We start from the raw sequence: 13,145 nt of genomic DNA, 5'->3' as shown, positions 1-13,145 counted from the left end.
CTCAAGGAGCATAAAGTGTCAGTTATTCAAGATATAGTTTCTAGAGAGCTGCTTACAACATTGTGCCTATAGTTAACAATACTGTACCGTATTTTCGGATACAACAGCATTTTCTTTTTTAAGGATACTGTACTCAAAAACTTGTAAAGAGGGTAAATGTCATGCGTTTTCTTTTACCACAAAAAGAATGAATTTGAACCCTTTATTCACATCATATATATGAATCAGCTCAAAATAGAATAGAAATCTAAATATGAAAACTAAAATAATATTATACTTTAAAAAACATATGGGTAAAACTTCATGACCTTGAATTTCAGAATAGTTTCTTAGGTATGATATGCAATACAGAAGCAACAAAATAAAAAAGAAATGAACAACTTGGACTTCATGAAAATAAAAAGCTTTTGTGTATCAAAGGACACTTTAAAGAAAGTAAAAATACAACCCACAAAATGCAAGAAAATATTTATAAATCATGATTTCATAAGGTTTTGCTATACAGAACACAAAGAATTTGTACAGAGCAAGATAACAAAATAAAAACTCCCAGCCCTCTTTTCCCAACAGAAACATCAATAAAGCAAAGATATTTGGGTCCATATATGTATTTTATGGGAACCTCAGAATCCTGTTAATAAGTTGCTACATCTCAGAGGAGCACAAACATGAGGAAAACTGCTATGGAAAGGGGAAGAGCCGTTTTCTTTTCCCCTTGACAGTGGCCCGTGCCCCAAGCCACACAGCTCAGCACCAGGAGACATTCACTTGGCTTCTGATTTCTTTCTCAAGAAAAAAGTACAGTGCAGTATGCATCTGATATCACCAGCCTTGTGCGGGACCACCCAAGGGACCTACTTCTGCACATCACTGAGAGACAGAAGCAACCCATATAGTTAGAATCTCTGAAGGGCAGTAAGAACAAAGAAAAGGGGTGAGGTTTTCAGTAGCCTGCCCAGCTCTGCCTGATTGAGAGAATTAACTCTCCTCAGGGAGAAGATAAAAAATGGAGCTTGCATCCAGCTTCCCAGAATTTCAGTGCATCCCCCCTCTGCCCCAGGAAAAGTATTGGGTGACTCTCAGAAAAATAAAAGACTCACTATCCTGACACATCTATTTCAAGATAAAAGGGGAGAAGTGGGGCTTGCACCTAGCATCCTAGCATTCTAATGTGCTGTCTTAAAAAAGGTCAGAAGATTTGCAGGAGCCTGTGTGGCTCTGTGAGATAAAGGTGCAAACAGTCAGACTTCTTCTGAGGTAAGAAAAACAGGAGTGGAGATTGCATCTAACACTTGAAGGGAAAAGACCCTGCACAAATATAAACGGTAGTTAACTTCAGAGCAGGGGTTACTTGGAGACAAGAAATCTTGGAGTGTGTTAACCATAACAGGAGACTGGCCTGGGGTTACTTGAATGCAAGTGCGCAGGATTCTTGGAGGAATGCCTCCAAGAACCAGATGTCCTTTATGATTGATAAGCTCTGAGACTCTGACTCTTCTCATGTCCTTGATCATGAAGGAAACAGTAGACATGCAGGATTGGGGATGAAACGGATAGGAAAAAAGGCTTTTGTAGCTTTCTAATTTTATCTGCTGAGCTGTGGCTTTCAGAACTTAATAAATATGCAGTAGTGCAGTTTCTCGGGGCTGCTTCCGCCTAAGAGTTTCAGCCCTCTGCTACACTACTTTCATCTGATGTGTCTGATTCCTTGCGAGTCCCATAACATAACACCCCAGCCAATCAGTGCACTACTCGGAAGAGGAGAGGAAGGTGGCATAAGGCAACCAGCCTACATACTCTAAGTAAAAGAAGTGAAACTTAAAACATTGCTGTCTTAACCACTATGGAAAATAGTATGGGGGTTCCTCAAAAAATTAAGAATAGAGTTACCATTTTACCAGCAACCCTCTTCTGGATATTTACCTAAAAATTTGAAAACACTTATTTGTAAGGATATATGTACCCCTATGTTCTTTGCAGCATTATTCACGGTGGTCAAGATATGGAAACAACGGAAGTGTCCTTCAATAGATGATTTTATCCTTTTTGGATATATTTTTAAATTATTTACTTATTTATTTATTCATTTTAGAGAAGAGAGAGAGAGAGAGAAAGGGAGAAGAGCAGGAAGTATCAACTCCCATATGTGCCTTGACTAGACAAGTGCAGGGTTTCAAACCGGCGACCTCAGTGTTCCAGAATAGATGATTGAATAAAGAAGATGTGGTTCATATATACAGTGGAATACTATTCAGCCATAAGAAATGATGAAACATTGCCATTTGTAACAACACGGCTGGATCTTGGGATTATCATGCTAAGTAAAATATGTCAGACATTAAAAAGTGAAGAACCATATGATTTTACTTATACGTGGGAGAAAAAACTGAAAGCAACAAATGAACAAAAAAGAAAAATTAACGAAAACTCATAGAAACAGATAACATTATGGTGTTTACCAGAGAGAAGGTGGGTGGGGACATAGTAAAGGGTAAAGGGGGTCAAATATATGGTCATGGAAGATTTGATTTTGAGTGGTGAACACACACTGCAACATACAGATGATGTAGTATAGAACTGTACACTTGAAACATATACAGTAATTTTATTAACCAATGTCATCCCAATAAGTTCAATAAAAACTGTCACTGTTAGTCAGTTCAAGCAGGTATCAAAAAACACCATAAATGGGTGGTTAATAAATAACAGGTATTTATTTTTTAGAGTACTGGATGCTAGAAGTCTGAAATCAGGGTGCAGTATGATCAGGTTCTGGTGAAAGTCCTCTTCTGGTTGCCAATGCCTAACTTCTCATTGTATCTTCATGTGGCAGAGAGCATAAGTAAGCTCTCTGGAAACTCTTTTTTTTTTTTTAATTATTTTATTTTATTTTTTTGTATTTTTCTGAAGTTGGAAACGGGGAGGCAGTCAGACAGACTCCCGCATGTGCCCAACAGGGATCCACCTGGCACACCCACCAGGGGGTGATGCTCTGCCCATCTGGGGCATCGCTCTGTTGCAACCAGAGCCATTCTAGTGCCTGAGGCGAAGCCATGGAGCCATCCTCAGTGCCCTGGCCAACTTTTGCTCCAATGGAGCCTCAGCTGCGGGAGGGGAAGAGAGAGACAGAGAGGAAGGAGAGGGAGAGGGGTGGAGAAGCAGATGGGCGCTTCTCCTGTGTGCCCTGGCCGGGAATCGAACCCAGGACTCCTGCACGCCAGGCCGACACGCTACCACTGAGCCAACTGGCCAGGGCCCTCTCTGGAAACTCTTAAAGGGACCCACATTTCATTTACAAGGGCTCCACTCCCATGACCTCATCTAACCATAATTACCTGCCAAAGTCCCCACCTTCTAATACCACTACATTAGGGGGTAAAGTTTCAAGATATGAATTTGGGGAAACACAATCATTCAATTCATTATAGTCATATATTATATAATTTCATTTATAGAATATATCCATAAAAAGTAAATCCAGAGCCTGATAGCAGGTTATTAGCCACAAATTGGGGGGCCCAGGTGAAGGAGGAGTTACTGCTAAATGGGTACAAGGTTTTCTTTGTAAGTGGAAAATATTTTGAAATTAGATAGTTATGATGGTTGCACAACATTGGGGATGTACTAAATGCTACTGAATTGTACCCTTTAAAGTAGTTAATTTTGTGTTACATGAATTTCATATAAAATAATAAAGAGAGGATGAAGGAGGCCCTGGCTGGTTGGCTCAGTGGTAAAGCATCGGCCTGGTGTGCAGGAGTCCCAGGTTCGATTCCCAGCCAGGGCACACAGGAGAAGCGCCCATCTGCTTCTCTACTCCTCCCCCTCTCCTTCCTCTCTGTCTCTCTCTTCCCCTTCCACAGCCGAGGCTCCATTGGAGCAAAGTTGGCTTGGGCGCTGAGGATGGCTCCATGGCCTCTGCCTCAGGCTCTAGAATGGCCCTGGTTGCAATAGAGCAACACCCCAGATGGGCAGAGCATCGCCCCCTGGTGGGCATGCCTGATGGACCCTGGTCTGGCGCATGTAGGAGTCTGTCTGACTGCCTCCCCGTTTCCAATTTCAGAAAAATACAAAAAAAAAAAAAAAAAGAGAGGATGAAGGAAATTAGACAGACAGTAAGAGGACAAACTAATGCAAACACAAAGGCAGAGATTGGACTGATATAGTTACGTGCCAAGGAAAGCTGACTGTTGCCTGAACATGCAAACATATGAGTGGTAGATTCCCCCTAGAGTTTCTGGAGACACACTATTGTTTCACCCCAGGGAAACTGATTTCTGATGTCTGGCTTCCAGAACTGTGAGAAATAAATTCAAGTTGTTTTAAGCCCTTAAGAGTATGGCAATTTATTACAGAAGCCATGGGAAATTGATACAAAATCTTTGCAGTACTAACAATTGAATTTTTTGGTATAACTTGTCACTGTAGAATGACCTAACAGGTTTTGTTGTCTGTGTTCTGTTTTTTACAAACAAATGAGACATTGTTTAAATTCTCCTTACCATTAATTTATTCATTCATTAAAAGCTTTTACTGAGTCCTAACTCTTTTCTAGACATGAGTTTTTATTAGAGTTCAAATCAGAAATTCTTTCAGTATTTATAGAACTTTTATTTTTCCAGGGAACACAAACCAAAGAAGTGAACACATCCAAAAGTAAATACAATTATACATTTTGATCAAAATATGAAGGAATGGGTGATAGAGTCAATACTGAGGAAGTCAGTCAACCTAAGTTTGACGATTAACTGAATCACAGTTTCATTAGACTATCTTGAGTTTTTCTATGTAATCAACATTTGACTAGATTCTGAGAATACAGACCTAAAAAAGATGACATCATTGATCTCAAAGGACTTGTTATTCAGTAGACAGTAACTATAAATACAAACCAATATAATTAATAAATTTTTCAATAGTTATAGAGAGAAAAGTATTTAAAAATACAAAGAAAAAATGGAAGAAAGATAAAGGATGAGATGGGAGAAAAAAGGAAACCAAATTTTTGAGTATCTATGCTATTTAACCACTGTTCTGTATTTTGGCTTACTCAGTATGTAATTTTGTGAGGTAGGCATTATTTTCCCCAGCTGAAGCTCAGAACATTTAATTAACTTACCCTATATTGAAGAGCTGGTTGGAATAAAACTCAAGTTGAGCTATTTCCTGTCTCCAAAACCTGTGCTAATTTTATTTGTGCCAGCCATTTCAGTTATGATTTGGAGGTTGGGTGAGGATTCACAAATAAACCATTGTGGTATTAAATTGTGTTGGAGTGGTTTGACAGTTTTTCTTGTTATATAGCTTCTCATTACTGACTTCCGACAACATATAGATTGATTCATGGGAAACTTTCTAAACTAGTTAATGTAAATAATAATAGGTGTCATACAAGCCAACACCAATATTTCAGTGCTAAGGTCATAGATGTCGTTCAATTAATTGTTCTATGGGAAATTTTACAGTGATTTAGTGACCTAAGTTTTTTTCTATTTAAGTGGTTTGCTGTTTCTTGTGGTCTGAATCGTCCCTATCCAGCTGATGACAGAATGAGAATGAGCAGAGAATTACCTGGAATATTTCATGAGACACCCGAAAGCACATGACTCATACTTACATTTAATTGACAAGAACACAATCACGTGGTTTCAATTAACTGCATGAAGGATGAGAAATTGAGCCTATCTATGTGCTCAGGAGTGAAAAGGAAGTAGCTTGGGAAACAATAAACCTGTCTTTTCCATTGTAGTACTTTGATAGACAAATATATGTTTTATAGTTCTTCCATACATATTATTCACCTCCATCGTGGAGGCAATCTAAACTTCAATTTTAGAACTGTAGAAGTTTTATATCCAAGCTATTGAATAGGTTAAACCAGTGGTAGTCAACCTGGTCCTTACCGCCCACTAGTGGGTGTTCCAGCTTTCATGGGGGGCGGTAGCAGAGCAACCAAAGTATAAATAAAAAGATAGATTTAACTATAGTAAGTTGTTTTATAAAGATTTATTTTGCCAAACAACAAAAATCGGACATAAAGTACTTGGTAAGTAATTATTATTATATGCTTTAACTTGCTATAATTCTGCTTTATAAATTTTATAAAGTAGTTACTTCCCTACTTTATAAATCACCATTACTGTGGAACCGGTGGGTGCTTAGAAGAGTTTACTACTAACAGAGATACAAAAGTGGGTGGTAGGCATAAAAATGTTGACTACCCCTGGATTAAATGGTCCTTTCCATCTAGTCACATATGGCTTGGTAAGGCCCAATAACTTATGAACCAAAAAGAAAACTTACTTACTGCACATCCAGTAAATAAATAATGTTGGACCAGAGTAAAAATAGTTAAAAAAAACAACAAAAGCTTCTTATTCATAACAGGCAGAAATGAAAGACACATTGGCCAGTTAAGAAATGTTACTGAGTTGACATTAGGAAGGCCCTTCAAACCTAGTGATGGGAGATACTTCTTTATGAGACCAGTTTTTTCCCCTCTAAACATAACTCAGTTTTCCACTGTTTTCCTTGGGCTTTTGTTCCAACCACTTGAATGCTTTTTTCCTTATTCATTATTCTTTATTTTTACTTCTGAAGCGTTGTAAACACAAAATTCAGTCCCACACAAAATTAACAAAGATGGCTTGTTCATACACTTACAAAAAAGGAAATCATCTTCATTTGAGTTCAAGGGTGTTAGAGAAGAGAGTAAGTTTATTGAGGAACATGAATAGATACCGAGTGACAAGCATTTATTTATTATGATATAGTTTTTGGAAGTAATAGAGGTATTCTAACTGGTCCTCAGGCACTTTTGTCAGTTGTTGATTGGCTGCAAGTAGTCAGGCAAACAGTTTGGAGAATTTCCAAAGAGGAAGGATTATTCAATGTTAGGTTGGAAAGTTTATTGAGACTACTAACTTCTTTCAAGAAATTGGAGTCACTATCAAGTGAATATTGATGATATCCTTGCCTTGAATTGTACAGAACTTTTGTAGTTTACTTTCACCCATATAATGGAATTTCTGAGTTGCTTCAATGATCATTAAAAAGTTTTTAAGTCAAGGCCCAATGTTTTATATCTAAAAAAATAACCAATTTAGGTTAATGCTCAAAGAAACTTTCCATTCAAGTTGAGGGAAATATATAGATGAAGAGGCGAATAGGTAAATTCAAGAGCTGAATGTTGATGATGATTATGAAGAATAGAGCAGGCTTAGGGAAAATATCCATGGAGGGAGTGACTATTTTATAAAATAGTTCATGGCAAGTCTCTACAACTTCCCTGAGTAACACTTAACCAGCAATTTGAAATGAGTGTGGGAATATTTTGTGCAGAGGAAATGGCAGATACAAAGAAACTGAGACAAAGGCAAAGTGAGAGCTATTCAATATAGCTAGAAACCATGGATACAGACAAAAGTGAAGCGGTTGCCATTGGGAGGGGGTCAAGGGAGGTGAGTTAAGGGGGGGCAAATATGTGGTGATAAGAAGTGCTTTGTCTTAAACTGCAATGAGATACCACCTCACACCTGTTAGATTAGCTATTATTAACAAGACAGGTAATAGCAAATGTTGGAGAGGCTGTGGAGAAAAAGGAACCCTCATTCACTGTTGGTGGGATTGTAAAGTAGTATAACCATTATGGCAGAAAGTATGGTGGTTCCTCAAAAAACTGAAAATAGAACTACCTTATGACCCAGCAATCCCTCTACTGGGTATATACCCCCAAAACTCAGAAACATTGATATATAAAGACACATGCAGCCCTATGTTCATTGCAGCATTGTTTACAGTGGCCAAGACATGGAACCAAAAAGCCCTTTAATAGAAGACTGGATAAAGAAGATGTGGCACATATACATTATGGAATACTACTCAGCCATAAGAAATGATGACATCGGATCATTTACAACAAAATGGTGGGATCTTGATAACATCATACAGAGTGAAATAAGTAAATAAAAAAACTCAAGAACTGCATTATTTCATACGTAGATGGGACATAAAAATGGGACTAAGAGACATTGACAAGAGTGTGGTGGTTGGGGGGGAGGGAGAAGGGAAGGGGAAGGGAGAGGGGCACAAAGAAAACTAGATAGAAGGTGACAGAGGACAATCTGATTTTGGGTGATGGGTATGCAACATAATTGATTGACAAGATAACCTGGACATGTTTTCTTTGAACATATGTACCCTGATTTATTGATGTACCCTAGTAAAACTAATAAAAAAACCCAAAACTTACTAGTAAAAAAAAGTTTTTGTCTTTGGGTGATGGACACACAACACAATGAATAGTTCACAGGCTATGAAGATGTATACTTGAGACTTATGTGTTCTGACCAATGTCACTCCATTAAATTTAATTTCTAAATAAAAATAAAGAAAAAAAAACAGTATGAAGAGAGGAACAAAGAGTGGGTGCAGGTATGGTTGAAACAAGATTGGTACAAGTGGATAATTTTGAAGTAGGTTGAAAGGACATGAGATTTCTTCATTCCATTTGCTCTACTTTTGTATATGTTTGAAATTTTCCAATAATAAACACTAAAACAAAAAAGAAAAAGTGTAAAGGAAGTGGGATGAGTGGTAGAAGAATGATAAGACATGATGTGGCTTAATTAAACTATAAATGAGTGAGTAGCATTAAGCATTTCAAGATATTTATTGCCAAAAATGAGTATTATTATTAACTTCAGTACTATTTTTAGAACAAAATGTAAAAAATTGGTACTCAAAAGATTAAGGTAAAAATGACTTAACCATAGATCTTTAGTTCTAATGTGATTATTTACCTTTGAATACTTTCACATGCATATATGTTTTCTTCCAAATCACTCAGGAATGACTGAAGAATTAATTTATTATGCTGTTATAATTATTTAGCCAGAGAAAAAAATGTACTAACAAAAACATACAGATCATTAAATATAATTCATTGTAGACCATTATTATATATTTTTTCTACATTTTAGATGATTGGAACTATTTCTCGACTAAAGAAAAAAAATAACTAGACAAAACGTTTGTTCTATTAAAGCAAGTGGCCATTAAGACTTGAGTTATTTCATGGAGCAGATCTAAGAGGGGTAAAATCAATTTTTGTAAATTCTATGCATTATGACAAAATCTAAAAACAATTTTGTCTTCTCAACAATCTTCTTAAAGGCACTTTTGACCTCTTTGTTCCTCAGGCTGTAGACCATAGGGTTCAGCATGGGGATGATCATAGTATAGAACACAGATGCAATTTTGTCTGTGTCCATGGAATGACTGGAACTTGGCTGCAAGTACATAATGATGACAGTCCCATAAAATATGGAGACTGCAAGAAGGTGAGAAGCACAGGTAGATAAAGCCTTCTGGTATCCCTCTTTGGAGTGCATCTTTGAAATGGTAATAAATATGAACACGTAGGAAATAATGATAACAAAAAGTGCAAGAAAGACATTAAAGCTTGAAATAAGAATGAGAATCAGTTCGTTAATATGATTCCCAGTGCAAGTCAGAGTCATGACTGCTGGAATATCACAGAAAAAATTATGAATCACATTGGACGTACAAAAAGAGAGATAGAATGTATCTCCAATGTTAATAGAAGCATTTAGGAAACCACAGACATATGAACCTATGGTCAGACATGCACACACACCTGTAGTCATGGTGGTGGTGTAATGTAGGGGTTTGCACACTGCTGCATAGCGGTCATAAGCCATTGAGGCCAAGAGATAATTTTCCGCAGTGGCAAAAACTACAAAGAAGAACATCTGAGTGGCACATGCATTGTAGGAGATGACCTTGTTTCCTGTTAGAAACCCAGCCATCACCTTTGGAGTGATAGTTGAGGAGTAACAAAAATCCACCAGAGACAAGTTACTAAGGAAAAAATACATAGGAGTGTGGAGATGAGAGTCCAGCAGTATTAACACGATCATGCCCAGGTTCCCAATCAGAGTGATGAGGTAAATGAGGGTGAACATTGTAAAGAGGGGAACTTGCAGTTTTGGGCTATTGGTTAGTCCTAGCAGGATGAAATAAGTCGCTTCTGTATGATTCTCCATAGATGATTTTTAGTGTGATTTGTACTCACAAGACAGCTGTAGCAACAAGAAGTGAGGGAACAGAGTGAAGAACAAAGAAGGGTTGCACAGAAATTAAAATGCATAACATTATTTTATTTTAGCAATAACTTGTTTTCAATATCTTCCTTTTCTACAGCATGGGAATGACAATGCAATTTAATGGATAACTTATCTATACAGCAATAGGCTTCTGTACAGAAAAGTTCTCCCTGAATCACCTTCTCAACTTCTTAATTTTGTATGAAAGTAAACTAAGTCAAAGGAATAAGGTCACGTGTTAGAAATGAATTAATTTCCCAAACTAGATCTTTTGAGTTACTAATAGCTACGCTTCTATTGTGCTCATCTGTATTCATTCAATACTCTTATTGTCCCCATTAAATTAATTAGTTTTTAGGTCTATTTATATGTGAGGTAACTTGGCAACAAATATATGCATAATTTATTAATTTATTTAAATTTACATGTTTTTAAGAGTCATGTTTTAGACATAATGGTTCCCAAACTAAATATCAGTAATAAATTTGAAGTGATTTTTATTTAATTTTATTTAATTTACTTTTAGTAGTTCACTCCATTCACCAAGTTTAATGCTTTGGGTTGCACAGTAGTCATTCACAAATGTATACATATAATAAGGCAGTGAGATATAGTAAAGTATTAGAGACAAATATAGCCAACAAAAAAAATTCTAAATAAAAGGCATAGAATTATTTGTAAAATAATGGGCTGTGGTGTGAGGCCCATATGCATTCATGTATGAATTCTACTATTTACTGTGTGGGTGACATTGGTCCTTAACTGAGTTTCCTGAGCCTCATTTTATCCATCAACATCAAAGTGATATTGGAATCTATTTCAGAATGTTGTGAGAATTAAATGAAATTATCATGACAGTTTACACAATGTGGGTGCTCAGTGAATTTCTGATGAGAGCTATATTTAAAATAAAATGATGATGTCTGTTGGTTTAAGACATGTTAGGTGGTAACATGTTAGGTTCAAGGTATGAGTGGATTTTGAAGTCCGGTAGCTTTACTCTTTGATTTGCATTTTTACACACTATAACCACTCAGATATTTTGTTTCTTCCCATAGTTCTTACTCTGTTCTAGCATATTAATGGCTTTGTCAACAATTCATATGAGAACTCAAGGATTTTTAAGACATTTTTGTTTAATTTCTTTTTGATCCACATTCAGCTTGTGTTGAAAATATTTCACTTCTATCTTAGACTCATTCTTACAGTCATTACTGTTATTACTTAGCTGGATCACTAAGACTAAAGGTAGAAAATTTATGTCTGCGAGGTTGACTCTAGCCCTACAGATTGTTCATGAGCAAGAACAATGTTTTAAATTTATATATTTATTTATGTATATTTAAGTATATATATTTGAAGTCTTTGGAAAGACATCCATTTTCTGGTAAACTATTGTTTTCTACCATTTTCCTCTTGGCCCCTCCACACATTATTTTATATATCTGATATTTATAGTATTTGTATTTTTGAACACATCATTCAAGTAACAGTATAAACTACAGTTTTTTTGTTTCGCATTTGCTAGATTTTATTATGTCTGGTATGTTTTTATTGGTTACACATGGATAATCTAGTGTAATATTTCCATCTTAAAATCTTTAACTTAATTGCATTTATACAATTTACCACATAAGAGAACATAATAACCAGTTCTATGGATGAATTAGAATGTAGGCATACTTAGGCATAATTTTTCATCTTGCCACAATGGGAATAAAGGAATATAACATAAGTAAATTATCTATAGCATTAGAGATTGTTGAAGCTGATACATCTTCACAGATCATGTGGTCAGCCTTCTAACTGTATTTATTAATCCACAGAAGAGCAGAAAGAAGTATTAACTTGTCCAAGGTTATATATCTGGAATATATCTACTCCCAAATCAGAAATCCAGGTGTTAGTAACAGCTTTAACACAGTGCTTATGTGCTAATTTATGTCATAGATCAGAAAGGACAGGTAGACAATCAGATAAACAGAAAGAGGCAGAAAGATAGAGGATGGATGGATGAATGTATTATAGGTGAATAGATAGATAGAAGGTAGATAGAAAGAGAGAGAGAGAGAGAGAGAGAGAGAGAGAGTATGTATACATATCCACATACAGATATATGAATCTTATTTGCAGTTAAGAAAAGGGAGGATTTAAGAGATTATGTGCCTTCCTAAAATTCTACTTAGTGGAATTTATTCAAGATTTAAAACTTTCTCCTATTGATTCTATTACCTGTACCTTTAATCACCACACTGTTAGATTTTCTGCATATGTAAGTAATAAAAAGAGTTTATTATGGAGAGCTAATAGTGAAAATAGAGTCAATACTGAAAGCAACAAATGAACAAACAAGATAAACAAAAACTCATAGACACAGATAACAGTATGGTGGTTACCAGAGGGAATAAGGTTTGGAGGGAGGTAGTAGAAGGTAAACGGGGGCAAACATATGGTGATGGAAGGAGATTTGACTTTGGGTGGTAAACACACAATGCAGTATGCAGATGATGTATCAGAATGGTACACTTGAAACCCATGCCATAATATTAATTAATGTAACCCCAAAAAATTTAATTAAAATTTATAGAAATAAAATTATTACCTTCAATAAAATTGTAAAAAAAATAAAGATTTTAAAAATTTTCCTGATGACCCTATTGGAGTTTAAAGACAACTTGTTTCATCATCTCAGCGATCCTTTCATGAACAGGCCCACACACGGTGGACAGAATGCGTTGACCGTCTACTCAACCAAAGCATTATCTCATTTCGCCTAGGGTCTTGCTCATCCTCTGAAGGAAAGCAGCACAACATTTTATAAATATTATTGTTTATCTGCTGAATGAAATGTTTTTACACTTGAATACCACTTATTAAATATAGAAACTTACCGTGTTCTTTGAGAAAAGTGAAGAGAAATCTTGAATTGTGAGTCTGAAATTAGAAATTCATCCCTGGAAGAATGTGTAAATAGTTCTGGAGAAACTGTCTCTCATGGACCAGTCAAATGTTTCCACT

General features: G+C 36.1%; 1 protein-coding gene across 1 annotated transcript; it reads right to left on the bottom strand.

Annotated features, from left to right (window-relative positions):
* Positions 1 to 5,110: 5,110 nt before the first annotated feature.
* Positions 5,111 to 10,067, bottom strand: LOC136388605 (olfactory receptor 5B3-like). Its single transcript, XM_066360424.1, has 2 exons — positions 9,145 to 10,067; positions 5,111 to 5,120 (listed from the first exon to the last, which is right to left on the bottom strand). The coding sequence occupies exons 1-2, from the start codon at positions 10,065 to 10,067 to the stop codon at positions 5,111 to 5,113; spliced, it is 933 nt and encodes a 310-aa protein (XP_066216521.1).
* Positions 10,068 to 13,145: the final 3,078 nt, after the last annotated feature.

This window comes from Saccopteryx leptura, chromosome 1, assembly GCF_036850995.1.
Source record: "Saccopteryx leptura isolate mSacLep1 chromosome 1, mSacLep1_pri_phased_curated, whole genome shotgun sequence".
Classification (NCBI taxonomy): Eukaryota; Metazoa; Chordata; class Mammalia; order Chiroptera; family Emballonuridae; genus Saccopteryx; species Saccopteryx leptura.
This window is presented reverse-complemented; position numbering and strand designations above follow the sequence as displayed.